General features: G+C 36.7%; 1 protein-coding gene across 1 annotated transcript in view; it reads right to left on the reverse strand.

Annotated features, from left to right (window-relative positions):
• The window catches only part of TTN (titin), a 240,302-nt gene that overhangs the window by 201,212 nt on the left and 19,278 nt on the right, over window positions 1-19,812 (reverse strand). Inside the window, exons 18-42 of the mRNA XM_058840325.1 lie at window positions 19,586-19,798; window positions 18,720-18,862; window positions 17,863-18,068; window positions 17,519-17,749; window positions 16,727-16,971; window positions 15,781-16,004; window positions 15,514-15,678; window positions 15,221-15,389; window positions 12,997-14,687; window positions 12,621-12,902; window positions 12,062-12,328; window positions 11,657-11,929; window positions 11,282-11,545; window positions 10,921-11,181; window positions 10,151-10,411; window positions 9,444-9,707; window positions 9,091-9,351; window positions 8,676-8,936; window positions 7,990-8,250; window positions 7,759-7,900; window positions 7,504-7,669; window positions 7,090-7,321; window positions 6,234-6,518; window positions 6,020-6,145; window positions 3,764-3,952 (exon numbers count right to left, since the gene is read on the reverse strand). Of these exons, the coding sequence (XP_058696308.1) occupies window positions 3,764-3,952; window positions 6,020-6,145; window positions 6,234-6,518; window positions 7,090-7,321; window positions 7,504-7,669; window positions 7,759-7,900; window positions 7,990-8,250; window positions 8,676-8,936; window positions 9,091-9,351; window positions 9,444-9,707; window positions 10,151-10,411; window positions 10,921-11,181; window positions 11,282-11,545; window positions 11,657-11,929; window positions 12,062-12,328; window positions 12,621-12,902; window positions 12,997-14,687; window positions 15,221-15,389; window positions 15,514-15,678; window positions 15,781-16,004; window positions 16,727-16,971; window positions 17,519-17,749; window positions 17,863-18,068; window positions 18,720-18,862; window positions 19,586-19,798 (7,082 nt within the window). The remainder of the gene's footprint in view (window positions 1-3,763; window positions 3,953-6,019; window positions 6,146-6,233; window positions 6,519-7,089; window positions 7,322-7,503; window positions 7,670-7,758; window positions 7,901-7,989; window positions 8,251-8,675; window positions 8,937-9,090; window positions 9,352-9,443; window positions 9,708-10,150; window positions 10,412-10,920; window positions 11,182-11,281; window positions 11,546-11,656; window positions 11,930-12,061; window positions 12,329-12,620; window positions 12,903-12,996; window positions 14,688-15,220; window positions 15,390-15,513; window positions 15,679-15,780; window positions 16,005-16,726; window positions 16,972-17,518; window positions 17,750-17,862; window positions 18,069-18,719; window positions 18,863-19,585; window positions 19,799-19,812) is intronic.

The following is a 19,812-nucleotide window of genomic DNA, read 5'->3' on the forward strand; positions in this document are numbered from 1 at the left end:
GGAACACAGTGCAGATTCCTCAACTATAAGCTGGTTGCACAGCCAGACTATGCAAGGTGTAGGCACACCTTTCATTATGCAAAAGAGAAACACATCATCTCCTTCTTTTACAGTAGTTTCTGAAGGCAGAGTTTCAAGAAACTCTGGTGCTTTGGCATCAGTTTCTGTGATGTCTTCACAGGGCACAACATCAGGATAGTAAACTCTGTTTCTTTGCTTCTCAGTTTCATGTGGTCTTTGGGATGTAGATATAAACAAGCTGGAGGTTTTCTTTGAAGATTCTTGCTTAACTTCAGATGCTTTAAACTGACAATCTTTGGCTGCTTTAAAGCTTTTAGTATCTGATTCAAGAGTAATTTTTGTTACTGCTTTGGCTTGTGCTTCTTTTGCTAGGTAAGAATAAAGTTAGGAAAAGGATTAGGTCAAATGTTTTGCAGGAATTAAAAAAAATCCTTATACTTATGGGGAGAAAACCCAGTAATTAGTATTGACAAAATATGCTGTAGATTAGTGCTAAAACAGTGCTATTAAACATGAGTGCACATTTAAGAGCTCTATTCCTGTTAGGCTAATTCTAGGTACCAGTTAAGTCTGTGGGTCTTTCACGTGACCAAGTCTTGATCCACAATGACTGAAAAAAAACCCACATCTTTGTTTCCAATTTAGAGCCTTAATTTGGAATGTTGCAGCAGATTATGTAAAATGCTTTTGACAGCTCTATAGTGAAGAAAGAAATTTCAATAATTAAGAGCCAAAACAACAAGGTCAATGCCTTTCTCATTATTCATCTTAATTTTCTGGTCTTGATTCCTTTGAACTCATCAGAAATACTATCACCTGTGGTGATAATACATTTTTGGGTCTTCACTAGTGGTAACACTACTAAGATTTTAATACATGGATGTCAGGAAGAGATAGAAAGAGTTTAAGCAAAAAGTAAAAACTTATATGTTTGGAAGGGTGAAAGGTAGAGGACAGTTCATTATTGCAGTAATGCAATACTTGTACCCATTAATCCTTTAAAGAACATTAACTTATATTGCTAGCTTTGGAATTGCAATCTTGGATTTGTTGGAAACATTCTGGAGTTTGCAATGACCTGGTACCTAATTCAAAATTTCATTCTGGCATTCTTTTCTTCCTGAAACTCTTGCTTCAGGAATTAACAAAATATAAAAATTCCTGCAAGCCTGTTTTGCTTTACATCTCACTGCATATCACAAAGGATATGAGGAATAAAAAGCCTGAGACATCTGTGACATTTTGGGAAGAAGCACAAAGTTACAGTACCAACTTCCCAATACTGCTCATGTCACTTATAAATAGAGCTGTAAATGTGGAGGAAAAAACCCAGAGAATTATTGCTAGAGCTTTCTCAATTAAATACTGATCATAGAGGTAATATGAGTGAGCTCTAGGCAGTTATAATGAAGCTGCAAAAAGTAAGTGATAATGTTAAAAGTCAGATAACCACCTTTGACTGTTAGTATTGCAGAAGTTGTTGTCCCTCCATAGTCATTATACACAGTACAACTGTACAGTCCTTGATCTGTCAGCTGGGCATTTAGGATTGTGAGCAGAAGAACATTTCCATTTTGTGATATCTTCAATTTTTCAGATAATTCTATCTTTTCACCTTCATGGGCCCAAAGAAAGTCAAAGAATTCATTTTCTAAAGCACATATGAACTGAGCAGTGTCACCACATTTCACAGTTAGGTCTCTGAGTTGCAAGAGCATCTTTGGAGGGACATCTTTCTTTTCCTGAGAGGTCGTCATAGAGATTTTGGTGCTCTGAGATGTTTGGGAGAGGACTGATGTGTGCACTGCTTTAATTTCTTCAATTGATGTAGCCTTCATGGTCAAACTTTCTGATACAGTTTCAAAAACCTGTACATGTAATTCCTGTGGTGGTTGTTGCACTGATTTAAATTCTTTTTGATAAGTTTCAATGTTCTTCTTTGTGAAAGGAGAAACATGAAGTTCTGATATAGCCTGTGACCGGATAGACTCTTTTACATCTTTCCCAGAACTTTGCCTATCTAGGGCTTGCACTGTGTAATCAAGTAACAAAAACAACAACATTAGTATCTATAGAACTTTACTGGGCCATGCTCTGTACAAAATCAAACAGCATGGAGGATGAAAATGAATGATCTTCATTTGAAAACAGAGCATGCCAGACATACTACTCTGTTGACACAGAAGTTATCCATTCACATGTATGAATGACAAGTGATGCCTAAGCTAGTCATGCAGTTGATGCTCAGTTGGTGCTTGTCTTCTCTTTCACTAAAGTGGTCCATTTTAGTATTGGAAACTTATGGTACTTTTAAAGTAGGTATTTTCTTTTTTATCTTTTTTTTTTTTTTTCGTACAGAATAGTGCAAAATACCTCAGTCACTGCTGTAAAGATCACTAAATCATTTGTTTTAAAATCCTGAATTAACATTTCTATTATTTCTATTTCTTCATTAAACATTTCTATTGTTTGACCTATATTGAGATACAAACTTGAAAATTTCCAAATGTTACAGCTTAAAAGACAATAAATGAGAAATGAGAGTGGCTGGGTTACTGAGGTACTGAGGGTACTATTAAAGTTAGGTGGGAATGAAAAGGTGTGAAACAAGGAAAAAATTAGTAACAGCATAGTGTGGTATGCAACAAATTGAATCCCTTTGAAGTAAAAATGGGGCTTTACCTTCTGCAGTCACTGTAAGTGTAGCTGTACAAGTTGTTTCTCCAGCACTATTTCTTGCATTGCAAGAGTATTGGCCAGCATGCTCTAAGAAAGCATCTACTATTATGAGTATAGCTGTGCCTGTAGACTCATCAAAGTGGAAAACTAAGTCTTTTTTTGGCAACATGAGTTGTTGATTATGAAACCACTGGATTTTTGGTTTGGGCCTGCCAGAGACTCTAGCTTGAAATCTGACTGATTCCCCGCTGCATACCCTGCAGCTTGAAATAGGCTGGATAAAGGTGGGCCTTTGGCCAACAGATTCCTCCTTAAGTGAAACAGATGAAGAAACATGCCAAGGGGACTCTGATGTAACTTCTTCAACCTTTTTAAATCCTGAAAAGAAGCATGCCAACTTTTAATTTCTTACCCTACACTACAATGAATTTTCTCTCTCATTCAAGATTTTTTTCTAACTTGCAACTTAACAGCATGAATTACTTTCATTCATCATTTATAAAATCTATTGCAAAAAGAAAACAAAATATTCATGGTTAAATAATGTCAAGGACAATATAGAACAGCAAATTCTCCAAACAGTATTTCTGCTCTAAAACTTTGATCAATGTTTTATCAATTTCTATGAATGTAAAGTATTTCCTTTCAGTTGCCCAAGTACCTGTTACATACCTCTATTTGAGATGTTTTTCAAAACTTTCAAAGTAGTTTATTTTATACAAAAACTCGTACTAGATTGTCTTCACAAGGCAAATCAAAGAATGTGTAAACAAAAAACTTCCATTAGAAAGAAGGTTTTTACCATCTTTGATGCATGACAGATTCTAAGACTGAAGTAAATGAAAAGGGGGCATGGAACATGAAAAAATCTTGAAATACATTTTTCTGTTCACGACATATTTTAGAGACATAAGTGTATGCTGTGGACATTGTAAATGAAAGCAATTAATTGAATTAAAAGACAACATGACAGACAACAACTCACATATAAATATCAGTGTATATTAAGATGATTATTGGAACATGACCTGAGCAAGACAACTTCTTTAATTGCACAGTGTACCTTCTAACTTCAAGGTAGCAGTGCTGGTCACTTGGCCTACAGAATTACTCGCCACAAAGGTATAGATTCCTTCGTCCTCTGGGTAAGCTTCAGCAATCTCTAGCTGGTAGGTGTCTTCAAACTGAGTCATTCTAAAAAACCGTGATGGCTTGATCTCCTTCTCTTTGCTGTACCAAGACACTTTCAGATCTGCTCAGGCAAAAGAAAGGAAAAGAAAAAAAGGTGCAAGTTATGATATTGTACTAGGAAGTCAGAACTATTTTATATTTATATCTTTCTAAAATCTTAAACTCAAACATCTAAATTTAAATGTGCCTTGTATTATTCTGGTAAAGTATGATGAGTGTAAAGTGACAATTGTTGCTTTAGCCTTTGGTTTGTGCACTCGAAATATTTATATGGGAAAACTGATTCTGGTGCTGACATATTATTGAGTAAAAATCATTCTTCCTTAACTCTGTTAGTGTAAAAAATTAAAAATATTTTGGCACTACCAAAATCAGAGAAAGTATCTTTTTAAAAATGTTATTTTCCCACAGTTGCATGATTGAACAGGCTATAAAATATCTAGCTTGAGCTAGTCAGGTAAAGAAATTAAACCAGAATGTTCTTCTGCAAAGCACAGTACCTTTCCTCTTTTTGTTGCAAATGTTACTTGTCATATTTCTCAAGAAAGATTTATATATTCCTTTATCAAATGTTGTATAGATTCTTGTAGATTTAGGAGAGAAGTGAAGTGTCTAGAGAATTCAGCTTTTTCTCTCCACCTGTCATAATACTACATCATGAATCATATGTTGTTACTCAAATGGTGTGCTATTACTATTACCAGAAACATGTTTTCAATAGCCAGCTGCACAATGTGTACCATTAAAACTGTGCTTGCAATCATGTGTTACCTAACCTAAGAGAAAAGGGTTTTAATAACACAAGTGAAAGGCATGCAAATCCATTTGGATAGAGTATTTGATAAAGGAAATGTTCAATAGGAAAAATTTCTTCATTGCAAGGGTTGTCAAGCATTGGAACAGGCTGCCCAGTGAAGTGGTAGAGTCACAGACCCTGGAGGTATTTAAAAGCCATGTAGATGTGGTAATTAGGGACATGGTTTATTTCTGCACTTGGCAGTTCTGGGTTAACAGTTGGGCTTGATGATCTTTGAGGTCTTTTCTCACCTACAATGGGTGACCTAGATGAAATCCTTACTTTCTGTGCTGTAAATGCAGCTTCTGCATTCACATACAGTTCTGTTAAAAAAAGTTATACTAGCATGCACTGCACAGAGGGTGGGCCAGTATTTCCAACATATATTTTCTGAGTTCTAGCAGCACTTCTAAAGCAGAATCAGATTTGTTGTAAAGCTTTTTTTAAAAAAAAAACAAAAATCAACTGGTTTTATTTCAAGAGAGGGTAATGCAAATTATATGTATTTGCATATACATGTGTGTAACCAATTAATATTATTTTTTATAGAGCTGTCATGCAGGATTATTTTAAATTTGGAATTTTGTTTATCGTGAAATAATTTTAAATTCTTTGGGGTGTGAACTGGATCCTATTCTGCAGTTTATTATGTGAATATTTTCTTAGTAGTAATACTCAAGGTCATTTGCTAAGTGAAGAAAAGTAGCTTTATGTGACCGTGTGTTAAGGAAAAAGATATTTTAATCGCAGAGTGACATTCTATGTATCCAAATAAAAAAAACCCAACTTATTTAAGTAAAATCTACATTTAAAAGGACAATTAACAAACACTTTTTATGCTAGGAAAAATAAAGTAACCACACTTTAATGTTTGCAGAATGACACTTAGAACTATTAGGAAAAAGGTTGAGTCACAGTTTCAGACAGTTAGTGTAGTTAAGGACATGGCAGTGTGTGTCTTCAGAAATTTCATCATGTTCATTTGACAGTATTGCTTTTCTCCCATGAAACTCCATATTTTACTCACTGATGGAGTTTTCCAACATGAGTTAGCATTTAAAATGCTGAGAAGTTTACAAAGATAAATTGTGAGAAACAGATCTTTTTAGAAACACTTAATATGTTTATGACAATTTAAAACTTCCATACTTGATGCCACTGTTGACATGTTTAACAGAAACTTGCCAGTAACACTTGGCTAGAAAAGTGTGTCAAGGATCTCTACTTCTAGGGGAAGACTGATCCCAGCACATATATTGCTGAATATTTTTCTGAGTTCAAGATGAAAAATTTTGAGAGATGGAAAGATGTACAGAATTTCATTAAACCCACCTGTTCCAGAAACTCTGCACTGAAAACGAGCAGAATGTCCCTCAGATGTAACAGCATCACGTAGTGGTATTATGACAGCAGGTGGATACACTGGCATTTCTAGCTCGGGAGACACAACTTCTGGGACTAAAGAAAAAGAGAAAAAAGTGATTTTTAAAGATGAAGAATGAAAATTTTGTTTCACAAAATTTTGTTATGAGCATGAGAAACTCACTTTCAACTGAAAGTGAAGCTGAAGTTGTAGCTACTCCATAGTCATTTTTTGCTTCACAGGTGTACACTGCTTCATCTTCAGGGAAAGTTTCAATCAGCAAAAGAGTATATTCTTGTGCATCATGAAGAAATTTGCACTTGAAACCTGGAGAAAGCTGTTGATCATCTTTGTACCAGGAAATTTTGGGCTGGGGTTTGCCTGATACAATAGCACAAAAGCGGGCAGGTTTGCCAGACTCCACAGTAGTTGGCTCTAGCTCCCGAATAATCTGGGGTGGCTCTGGAGCTGAAAATTGGGGGAAGCAAGGTGGCAAAGAGAGATAGGACAAAGAAGGAAAGAGAGAGAAATCTCATTATTGATATTATTAGTGATTGAAAACTATTTGCAAAGAATTAAACAAACAGAACCAACCCCCTTATTATTCCTAATCTTTTGTGCCCATGAAAATCCGCCCTTTTCCTTGATACAGGGAGAATGATTTAACAGCAAGTGCCTTAACATAATTAGCTGTGTTGGTGTGAGTGTTTCTGGCAAAATGTGCCCAGGAATTGTTAGGTTGATCACTCTGGAAAGGCATATCTACCCTTATGGGCAAAGTAGTTTTATTTAGACTCAAGAATTTTCTGGTCTAAGTAAATACCATGGGAAAAGAACTGCTATGGTATTTTCATCTACTAGCCAGCTACTTCGGTAGGGCAAGAAATATCTATGTACTTGAGGAACATGTGAGTATCCCAAATGATCTCTTTGAAATTTTCTTTTCTTTCAAGAGTTAGAATTCCAGAGAAGCCATATAAACATCAGAAGACCACTGAGTTAAAAATGCAGTCAAAACATTGGTTGTGGGGCCACATACCATTCACATAAAGCATAACAGAACTCCTATTCCGTCCTGCCACAAAAGTATATTCCCCAGCATCGGAGTAAGTGGTTTCAAAGATGCTCATTCGATGGACTCTCCTTTCCACCACATACTTGTATCTTTCCTCATACTGGAAGTTGATCTCAATACCATCCTTGTACCACTGTGGTTCAATGTCATCTTCATTGACTTCAAATTCAATTTCAGCTCTTTGCCTCTCAATGACCTTTGAAAAAGTAGAATAATAGAAGTAATATTGTTTTTTCAGTTTCCTAGGTGAAGGTTCTGACCTTATGATTACAGATTTTTGTGCTATGACTCTTGCTAGTTAGATATTGTTGCTCTTCCCTTGCATTATTCTTAAAGTGACAAAGCTATGAAATATTTATTCATCTGTATTGGCCTTACCTGAATATCTTTATGGGCACTTCTGATACGAATATCACGACCTTCCACTATCAAATTGGCACTGGATGTGTTTCCACCAGCTACTACAGTGTACTGACCAGCATCAGACATCCTTGTGGAAGGAATGATGAGACGATGGACATATTTCTCTCTCTGAATTTTCATCCTGAGCACATCAGAAAAGAAAGTGAGCTAGGTATTTCCTGGGGGAAAACCCACACCAAAACTTAATATGGTGTAGAAGCAGTAATTTACCTATCACCAATCTGGAGTTCTTGCCCATCCTTCATCCACTGGACCTGAATGTCAGGTTCTGAAACTTCACATTCAAAAATAGCCCGCTTCTTCTCCACCACTTTGATGTCTTTAATGTGCTTCCTAAACTCAATGTGACGAGCTAGGGCAGAAAAAGGTAGAATGAGTGCTGTGGTGTTATTTAAGCCACTAGAAATCACATACAAACATACAAATCAAGAGCGAAAATACCTTCCACATATAAAGTGGCTGATGAAGCTGCTTGTCCAGCAACAAAAGTATATTCTGCTGCATCTCCAAAATGCACATTCCTTATGGATAGGGAGTGTGTAAGCTTCTTTGTTCGTATCTGGCATTTATCAGTCGATTTTATTTCTACACCATTCTTTAGCCATTTATATGAGATGCCTTCATAATTAACAGTAACTTCAAATGTTATTGTATCTTTCTCTTCAGCATTGATGTCTTTTAGCATGGAGGTAATTAGGATGGCTAAAAGGAAAGGAATAGACATGGTTTGCTTTTTTCCATTCTGTTTTACTTCCTTTTAAATGCATGTTAACCAGATAAGAGATGCTTCAATTCCATTAAGACAATTTTGGAAATATTACAAGGTACGTTTTGGGTTTAGAATCAGTATTACAATTAAACATCCCACAACTACTGAATGACATAGGAATCCAAATTTGGTCTACAGTGACCTGGCGTTTAGGCTTGTTGGCCTAAAGAGAAGAACACAGGATCTGACTTTCAAGTTCACTGCTTCTAAAGCTCTTTAAAGAATACTATTAAGGCTATTTAGTGTTATTGAAAAACACCTCTACAGTCTGCTACTTTTGTCAGAGTTTCATTATGTGTTAATACGAACTTATTACTGGTAACTGAAAAATATTCTGGTTAATTTAATTTTTACATACGTTTTACAGTCAGGGTTGCGCTGACTCTATCATTTCCACAGACAAAGGTGTATTCTGCAGAATCTTCACTGCTTGTGTTCATGATATTGAGCTGGTGGAGTTTGCCTTGGACAACTATTTTGAACTTTTCACTCATTTCAATCTCCACACCATTTTTCAACCAGACAGCAGGCACATTAAAATGAGAAACTTCACATTCAAAGGAGGCAGTTTTAGTCTCAGGGATCTCAATATTTTTCATGGTTTTTGTGATGTGTATGCCTAAAAGGAGGGAAAAAAGACAAGAGAGAATTTTCTAGAAGTTAGTATGTTTGGAAAACTGCAAAAAAACAAGGGTAACAGGCTATGAAGTGTCAAGTCAGATTGCTGAGTGTTGGCATAACTATTAATATACCGATTTTCTTACAATACTTACTTTCCACAAACAGTTTTGCTTTGCACTCAATTTGCCCAACAAGAGCTGTGTATTCCCCAGCATCATCAGGAGATATATTATGCAGCATAAGCTTGTGAACTTTCCTTTGAGAGATCATTTTGTATTTGTCACTTTGTTTAAGCTCAATATTTTTGTGGAACCACCGGACTGGCACAGTATCATGGGAAACACTGAGTTCAAATGAGACAACAGCATTTTCCAAAGCAGTCACATCCTTTGGCTTTTTGATGATCTTGACAGCTTGAAGAAAAAAGTTAGGAATATTCAGTACTGTGTATGATTTGAATTTCAAAACACACATTACAGCAAATATTTAAACCAGAATGGCTTACTTTCCACATGAAGTCTGGCATTTGCTCCTATTTTTCCAAGTTTAAAGCTGTAAACAGACTCATCGGTGACAACACAGCGTTTTATTCTCAATGTGTGAACAGTTCCTTTCACTGTAATTTCATATTTGTCACTTGATTCAAGTTCAACACCATTTTTAATCCATAGAGCTCCTATCACATCAGGGTGGGTCAGCTCTACGCTGAAAACTGCCTCCTGTGATTCTGTCACAGTCAAGTTCTTTAGTGTTTTCTTTATCTTAACAGCTAGGGAAAAAAAGGAACAAAATTTTAAAAAAAACTTGACAAAACAGATCAAAATTAAAGCCTATAGTAAATATAATAATTCTAATAAAACTGAATAATGGTGCTTCATTTTATGCATATAGTAACTTATGCAGTTTCCAGTGAAGTGGTGTGCTGGGAACACAGCAAGGAAGCTTTACTCATAGCATCCATGAGAAAATGTTTGGTTTCTGGAGTTTTATTTGTCTGGTTGGTTGGTTGGTTGGTTGGTTATTTGGTTAATTGGTTGGTTGGTTAGCTGGGGATTTGTTTGTTTCGTTTTTGTTGTTGTTGTTGGATAAGCTTGGGGGTTTGTTTGGAGTTTTTAATTTGATTTATTTTGCTTGTGTTTTAAGGCCTGGTCCAAGACATAGTGAGTGATGCTGGAATAAGTCTCACAGACATCAGTTATAAAAAATACTGACCTTCAACCTTCAGTTTAGCAGATGTCTTTGAGCTTGCTATTTCATAGCTGTATTCACCCATGTCCTCCAGTTTTGTTGCAGGGATAACAAGCCTTCTCTTTACACCATCAGATTCAGCACGGTACTGATCTGTTGTAGCTAATGGTCTACCATTTTGTAGCCACTGGCCCTCTGATTCAGGATTTGCCACCTCACATTCAAAAACAGCTGTCTGGGACTCAGCCACAGTCAGGTCACTGAGAGGCTTTGAAATGGCACCGCCTGTTGGGAAGAAAAAGCATGTTGTTTTGTTGTGTTGCTGCTCAGCTTTCCCCCATACAGAAACAAAAAGTAGATGCTGGAATTCTTTGCTCTAATTTGCAGCATGCCCATAGTCATTCTGAGCTCTGTGAAAAATCGGGACTAGAACATGGCCTGAACATTACAAAAATGTGTTTCTCATTTCTATCCTAGTTATTCTACTTTATCATCAGCACAGGTATACTGAGAACACACAGGAAAAAGCCCCCTGCTTTTTACATTAATTACATCAAAAGCATAATACAGCATTTCATACTGTGCTTCTGATCTAGCAAAATATATTAACACTTAAAAGATTTGTGAATTCAAATTATACTAATCACAACAGATAAGGGGAAAAGCAAGGAGAACATAAAAAAAAAGGATATATTAAAGACAAGCTCCCTCTGGAACAACACAATTGCTACAAGTCCATTGGGTACTTTCTAAATCGCAGTGAAATAAAACTCCTGGATTTTAACCCTACTAACCTGCTACTATAAGCTTCCCAGATGTTTTCTTCTCTCCAGCATAAAATACATATTCTCCTTCATCATCTTTCATCATCTTCACCACTGTCAATTTATATATTTTGCCATGTGCTTCAATTTTATATTTAGGACCAGCCTTTATGGGTTGGCCTTTGAAATGCCAAATTACATCAATCCCTGAATGGGAGAGCTCGACCTCAAAGGAAACATTCTGTGTTTCAGTGCAGGTGATGTCATGAAGACCTCTAATAATCTCAATTTCTGTAAAGAGAATAAATTACAGATTTATTTGTTGTTTGCACTACTTTTGTTTTCAAATAAATTATTTCACAAAGAACTGTGTATCTTAAAAGATACCAACCTTCAACTGTGACATTGCAGGTTGTTTCCACTTTGCCAACCATTAGCTTATAGTGTCCTGCATCTGATGCATGGGTTCTGGTGAGCACTAGCCTCTGTTTAGTGCCTTTACATACAGCTTGCACACGTTCATCAGTCTTTATTTGATTATCATTTAGGTACCATTTTGAGGAGGACACATCAGGTGCTGAAACTTTGCATTCTAGGATGGCTTTTGTTCCTTCAATTACGTGAACATCTTTTAGAGGCACCACTATTTCCACACCTGCCAAGTTACAAACATATTCACCATGAGAAAAACTATGCCTTTAAAAAGGCATCTCCTTTAAAGGAGACAAAAATCAAACACACCTTCTAAATCATCATAGTGACTTACTGTACACTGTGATCTGTCCAGTGGTTGACAACTCAAGATCAGGAACACTAAAAGAGTAAGTTCCACTATCTTCCTTTGTGGCATCTTCTATGAGCAGCATATGTGATTGCTTATCCAACACAATGTGAATACGGTCACTTGATTGAATTTCTTGGCCATCTTTCATCCAGACACCTTCTGCGTTTTCGAGGGAGACTTTGACTTCAAGTTGCACAATATCTCCCTCACAGACTTTTTGATCAGTAAGTCCTTGAAGAATTGCCATGGGACGAGCTGTGGAATGAAGTTAATTAATACTTAAAAGAGGCAGAATATTGATCATTAAAGCTTTATGGGATACAATGATATAATACATGCTATAATATAGAAAATATCTAGTCTATAGACAATATAAGAAATGCTTACGCTTCATCTTCAGTTTGCATTGAGTCCTTTTTCCGTCAACAACATAACTATACTCTCCTTGATCATCTTTATTAACATCTTTAATAGTGAGGATCTGACGACCACGGCGGGATGTAATCACATGTTTGAGACCAGAAGTGAGTTCAACATCACCATGATACCATTTTCCTTCCACATCTTCTGGGAAAACCTCGCATTCAAGTTCACCTGAGAAGGATTCTGGCACTTCAACATCTTCAAGTTCTTTAATAAACTCAACTGCAGCACCTAAAGACAAATTAAAAAAAAAAAAAAATCACAAATAAAATTATTTGTGAATAAGCTTGATTAGATACTCCTGAACAAAAGAATTGTTATTAAATGAGCCTAAGGGAATATATATATATATAAACTGTTTTAACATAAATACATCTCTAAACTTTCATACTGGATTCCAAAAGTATGAAAAGCAGCTCAAAATTTCTTAGGGTGTTAGATGCCTGTTTAAGTAATTTTATTTCTTTCTGAAGCTGATTTCACATTAACAGTATGGCATGGTACTGAGCTGTATGCTTCTTACCTTCAACAGTAAGCTTTGCAGTGGTTTTAATGGATTCATCTTCAACCAGTGCACAGCTGTAGTCATCATCATCAGACATATCAATTGTTAATACAGAAAGGAAGTGAGCCTTTCTGTCTGAGTGCATCCTGTACTTGTCTCCAGAATGAATCTCAATTCCGTCCTTGAACCATTTCACTTTGACAAAGGGCTCTGATGTTTCACATTCAAATGTTGCCATGGAGTCTCTTGCTTTAGCAACAACATCTTGTAACTTCTGGGTGAAGCTGATTAACTGCTTGGCTGCAAAACAATATGTAACAATCAGCAGTGCACTGACCAAACAGACTTAACACACTATGGTGAGCAGTAGAATGAGTAAAAGAATTGAAATTACCTTGTACTAATAGGAAAGCATGGCTAGAAGTTTCACCAGCTATATTGACTGCTTTCACCATAATGCTGGCAGAATCATCAGAAGTCACATCTCTGATAACTAGTTCGCAAACATTATCTTCAGGCCAGTACCAGTATACACGATCAGTCCTTTCAATCTGAACACCATTTTTGAACCACTGGCATTCAGGATCAGGTTTTCCCACCACTCTCACACGGAAGTGTACATCTGTTCCTTGGGCTACAGTCTGGCTTTGAATTCGTTCAAATATCTTGGGAGCCTCCATGCTTGGACTAAGCTCCACCTTCTCTGGTTTGAATGTTGGAATGGTGATTTTGCCTTCAGGAGGAAGTGCTTTCTTCTCTTCCTCTGGGATCTCTTTGGTCCAGTGAAGAAGTTCTTCTTTTGTCTTTTTTAACATTTCTTCATATGATTCATCTTTTTTGCGAGATTTAAGTTCCACAGCTGTAATGGCTTCATAGTAGCCTTCTTCTGTCCTGCGCTTGAATTTACTACGCAGCTCTTCAGATTCCTCTGAAAGCTTTTCATGAGTGATTCTTTCAGCCCTTTTCAGCTTCACCACTTCTTTGGTTGTTGCCTCTGCAGGTTTGTCTACCTTCTGTACCTCAAAGAGGAGTTTCCCAGGTTCTGTAACTACAGGCTCATGTTTGGGCTCAGGAGCACGACGAAGAACAGATCTGAAGTCTTCCCTCTGCTGTATCTCAAGTTTGACCTTATGTTCAATAAAGCCTTCTGGATTCTCTGCAGTGACTCTCACCTCTCCTGTGTCATATGATTTGCAGTCCACAATATCCAGGTAGTGGATTCCATCATAACGGAGCCTAAACCTTTTGCTCTTACGGATGAGTTGTCCATTGAGGTACCAGTTAACCTTGGGCATAGGATAGCCAGTCACACGGCAGCGGAATCGTGCTGTTTCCCCTTCAAGGACTCTTGCAGGTTCAGGAACCAAAACGATTTCTGGTTTTTGTTTTTCCTTTTGGTCCAGTGCAACAGCAGGTAGAGCACCCTCATGGGCCATTCTTTCTAACTCTTCAATTCGCTGGAGTCCTCTTTTGCCTTCTGGCAACTGGGATTCTTCCACAAGACTTTTCTCATCCTTCACGATCAGAGTAGCAGATGTATGGTCTGTGCCATATTTGTTAGTTGCTCTGCAAGTAATCACTCCACTGTCTCTGGAATAGGCTACCCCATAGTCCAGGCTACAGTACCCAAACTCATTGATCATGCGGAGTCTGTTAGCTGCTTCCAAGGGTTTGCCATCATGTAACCACTCCACCACCATGGTTGGGTCGCCAATTGGTGTAAGCCTGCATTCAAAGTGTGCTGGTCCAAACTGTTTAAGCCTTAAAGATGTGAGCTTCTTCTTAAAAAATGGTTTCTGTTGCTTTTCTTTGTCATAGAGATCTCCTTCCTCCCATTGCTCTTGACCATAACGCAGATGGAGAGGTTCTAACTCTGGTGCTGCAATCTCTTTGGCTTTGTAAGTTCCTTTTGGAATTATTAATTTCCTTTCTGGTTCAGGTTCTGTGTGTTCAACCTCAACATTTACTTTGCAGCGGGTAGTGTCCCGTCCAGCTTTATTGATAGCAGTAGCAGTATACCAAGCAGCATCTTGCCTGGCAGTAGATTCAATTTTAAGGGCAGCTGCCCCTTTGGTTCCCTCAATCCTGAAATATGGAAAGAAAAATTAACTGGTTTTCCCTTCTTCGTCGTTAATTTTTGCCCTTTTTCCAAATTAGTTCAAAGCCCCCAGAGGCAAATCTCTGGAGGTAATAGAATAGAATAGAAAATTTTTTAATGTTTATTCGTGTTTGGGAGTGCAGTGCCTAAGAATCAAACGGAGAAGAATAATAAAAATCAGTCTTAAATTCTGCGGCAGTTTTGCATGCAGAGGTCTTCAAAATCAGAAATAAAGGAAAGTTCACTAAATCTCTGTGATGGCTTTGCAGTATAGAAACTACATGAAAACACAGGCTGGAAGAAAGTGAAGCGAATCCTACAAGGTATTTAACATCTGTAATCCTTGCTGCAATGCGAAAGGCCCTAATGAATCCCTTCTGTGAAACTGCAGGAAGCGTTTTGCAGGATGGTGGTTATCTACTACTTAACTTATATAAAGTATTTTAAATAAAATAAAATAAAAATTAAATTTAAATAAAATTTAAATTTTAATAGATTTAAATATAACAAAAATCCTTACTTTATTTTGGGGTATTTATGAGGCACAATGATGTCACTGTTCTTGAGCCATACAATGTCAGGATTAGGGTTACCAGTAGCTTTCACTGCCATCTCCAGTCTAGAGCCCTCCTTCACACTGACATTTCTCAACCTTTCCACAAAGTGTGGTCTGACCAGGTCTTCCTTAGCTGGAGAAAAAATGTAAGTTATCACAAGAGGAAATGACACAGCTATGGTTTTAAATAAGAAACACTCACCAGACTTCTAAAAATCACGTAATATGCAGAATATAATAGAAAAGACAGAAAATACCTTCTACAGTCAGTGTCATTGAGACTGAAGCTTTGCCTGCCCTATTCTGAGCAATGACAGCCCATTCTCCAGAGTCTTCAGGCATTGCAGGAACAATAATCAATGACTGGGTACCATCTTCTTTAATCACTATTTTATGGGTGTAGTCATTAATCACTTGTTGACCTGCAGATACACATGAAAAGAAAACAGTTGCAATCAAAACACTCTCAACGAGACATAAAAGACTTTTTTAAAGAATATTTATTCATTAAAATATGGCTGTACCATTATGGAACCAGTATGTCTCTGGCATAGGTCTGCCAACAACTTTTAAGTCAAATCTTGCTGTCTGCCCCTGTGAACATTTAAATGATGTTGGTTTCAACACAAAAACTGGCTTATATAGTCTCTCTAGTTGCCCCTCATCAGTTTCTTCTAATCTCCGGGCAGGAGAACGAGAAGGAGAACTGCGGGCAGGAGACCGGCTTGGAGACCGTGGAGAGATAGACCTGGAATGAAAAGATAAGACAGATGTGTATGGCAATGTCATATAGCAGTGGAATGACATGATAAACAGATTTCAACCTTTGCCTTTCTCATAATTGATTTTAAAGAGTTTGGCCAATTTATCTATGTGAGAAATTGGGGAAAAAATTAAAATTATTTGTTGTCAATTTTCTTTAGGCTTTTGAAAGGAGTTTGCAGAGCTGAGTAGTGTTAGGATACACAACAGCCAAGGAAAGTTTTAGATTTTGGATAGTGTATAGATCAAAATAGGATATATAGCAATCCTGTGTACATTTGTGCATGGGTGTGTATGTGTATAGAGACTACAGGACAAGGCAATGCTTAAATTTTTCTGTCATAGAAATACAGCTATTTCAAGGGCAGGAAAAAAACTTGCACACCACACTAAAACTCCAAGAGTAGAAGATATTTTTTTCAAAAATGTGAGTACTTAAATAAATATTGTTATTGAGCTTTTAAGTCTGATACCGTGGCTGGAAATGCATGTGAATGATTGTACTCTGGGAACTGCATTGCTCATTAAAAGGGAAAACCAGACAAAAAGTTAGCACATAAATCTGTAGGAGTCATGAAAAAAGCATTTAAAACTTTTCTAGAGGTACACAAACTCCAGTAGCTTAAGCCTATTTAACTGCTATGTAATGAGCTTTTGGACTATCACAGCAGATTGAAGTCTCATAAAATTATATTATTGTGTACCTACCTATATCTTCTCATAACTTCAGGTCCTGGCATATAACCTGGAGTTGCTGTAGGTGCAACTGGCTCAACATAGAGTTTTGCTGAGCAAATGGCATTTCCTTTCATATTACTGGCAAAGACAGTATAAATTCCTTCATCTTCAGGTAAAACAACAGGTAAACGCAGAGTGGCACTGCCATCTTGCAGAAGTTCCATGTGGTAGCGCTCTCCATGCCTTATACGTTTGCCATCCTTGTACCATGCCACCTACATGGAAAGAAACAGTAAACTGCTCTGTGAACTCTTCTAAAGACAAAGATCCAGTAATGACTCGTACATACAAGACATTACAACTTGCTGTTTTTCAGCTAAAAAGCATCACAGCCCACACATATGTGTTAAACATTAACATTTTTACTTGAAATAGGTGAGACTAGTGTGAGATGTTTACATAGCAATCTGAAACACAAGTTTTGGAGCTAGAAACAGATATAAAAGCCTATTTTGATGAAAAGCAAAGTAACCTAGACTGGACTGCTACTGTGTTCCCCACTGGTCTGGGCTACCTCAGAGATACTCAGAATCAAGACCAACTTAATTGGTAAATCCAACCTACCTCTGAACTGGCTAATCAACCTAACTATTCTATTAAGGGACAAAAGGAAAATTTAGCTTGATATCAAACCAGAAGACTGGATTTCTTTTGAGAGTTGCTGTTTCCTATGCAGAATGTCCAGCAGTGAGATGTTAAGGGATTTTTTCAAGTAGAGCATAAAATGATTTACAAAAATAAAGCTATGCAAATTTGGGGTACCTTTGGCAATGGATATCCAGATGTCTTGCAATGGAAGGTAACTCCTGTCCCTTCAAAGGTTCTGTAATTCTTTAATCTTATATCGAATCCTGCTTCTACAGCTTCAGATTCAGAAATATCAACCATCATCTCCTCTCCATCTTCTTCAAGAAGTTCATGTAACGTAGTCTTAATAATTCTGAGTTCAATTTCCTTGATAAGTCTTTCTTCAAAGGAAGAAATATGGAATTCCTATACAGAAAAGCAAGACCGTTAGTTTTCTGCGTCAAATAATGACGTTGCATATAAATTTTTTGTATGGTAAAATGTCGGTACCCAAAATTAATATGGAGGGACAGACATACCTCATCTTCTACAAAAGTTCTGACCATCACTGTATCTTTTGCCATTTTCTTCCTAATTAGAGCTTGTTCTTTCTCATACTCTTTTTCAAAGTCACCATAGGAAATGGGTGGGGCTACCTCAGCCACTTTAGGTTCCTGTACGTATGCAGTCATTTGAGTTTGGTACATCATTTCTTGTTGCGATTTTATGTAGGCTTCATAATCAGCTAAGAATTGAGAACAGATGAATTTTAATAAATTTTTTGGTTTTCACTGGATTGAACTGAGAAAACAAGTACAAACTTATTCTACTGGTTTTGGTGATTCAAGCAGATTTTCTATCTGTTCAGCCAATAAATATGAACAGCAACAAAATGCAAAGTATGATGTAATGAGATGAGCTTTATAAACAGGTAGGAGTCTTCCTGTACTATTTAGGTGTCCTAATTTTCAAAGTGCAAACATCTGCAGAGATTATTTTACAATTTCTTCACCATGATTCCATCTTATGAAAAATTTTGTACATTTTTACAGGACAAATTAAAAAATTAACCTAGCTGATTTTCCTTTAAGATAACAACCTATTAATTGATTAGCCTTCTTTTCCCACATCCCTCTCTGAACCTCTTGTCATGAACATGGCATGCCAACAGAGGAAGGTTCCTGAAGCTACACATTCTAGCAAAGAATAAAGTCCATCAAGGGCCTGATGTCAGATACTCTGTCCTGCAGAAACAGAGCCACCAGCTCTCCTTTTATGTTTCTTGAGCTGAATAAACTAAGATGCAAAGAACTTGAAGCACAATTCAAAATATTTTTTTCCCATTTCGAAGTTAATTTTAAGAAATATTGTTCCCATTTCCTTAATTAAAATGTACCTTCTTCTAGTAAGGAGACCGTTGCAGAAGCTTCTCCAAGATTATTACGAACAACAATAGTGTATTCTCCGGCATCATCGGCAAAAGTCATGGAAATTTCAAGTTTGCATTCCCCGGTTTCTTTTTTATAACTCACTTTGTATCTATAGAAAACACAAAAGTAAAAAGTTTCTGTAATTCTGGTTATAATTAACATTTTAATTAATTTGCTTTTAGTTACAATTAGACACACCCTAACTTGTACAAAGCACAAAAAAAGAAACTTTTGCAGGAAATTCTCATTGAATGAATAAGCATAGAGAGCAGCATATGAAAAATAACCATGCTGAAACTAGAGTACTGGTCAGCTTTCTTTTTGTTGTCACTAAATAAATAGGAACCAAAAACCACTACTGAAATATCAGAGGTCTAGTTATCAGACACAATATAATGGTATATTCTGTGTGCACACAGTTTGTCCTAATATAGATCATCAAAACATGATCATTTCAAGAATGCTACAAATGTAATATTTTTTCTCAGCTAGAAAGTATGTTGCTTTCTACAGACAACACATACATAGAGAGCATGCAAACATTGCACAGACAGACTAAAACAAATAAAAAACTTCTTCCTGATTTGTTTACAAGTATAACATATATCTCATTTTATGGTCTTTTAAGTATTTATATTTTAAAACTTAAAAACCTTTTAAAGTCACACATTAAGACATGAGCCTATAATTTTTACATTAAAAAATAATTTATTTTACAGAAATCCAGATGATATTTGGTTCAGCATAAGTGAGGGAATCAAATTATGACATTGCCAATTAATATGCATGAAAATTATGTTAAGATGGATTTTAGGCATTGTATTCAAAGTACCTGTAGCCAGTCGTTAGAGGAACTCCGCCTTTTTTCCAGTAGACATGTGGCTTTGGGTTGCCCCCTACTTGGCATTCAAAAATAATGCTCCCACCTTCAATTAATTTATGCACCATGGGTTTTCTAATGAAGAAAGGAGGTATGGGTTCTCCCGATACTTCCTCTGCTGCAGCAGAGACATCTTCCATTACAATGTCCTTTGTCTCCACATAGCTGAAATAAGATTT

Source organism: Poecile atricapillus, chromosome 5 (assembly GCF_030490865.1).
Source record: "Poecile atricapillus isolate bPoeAtr1 chromosome 5, bPoeAtr1.hap1, whole genome shotgun sequence".
Taxonomy (NCBI): Eukaryota; Metazoa; Chordata; class Aves; order Passeriformes; family Paridae; genus Poecile; species Poecile atricapillus.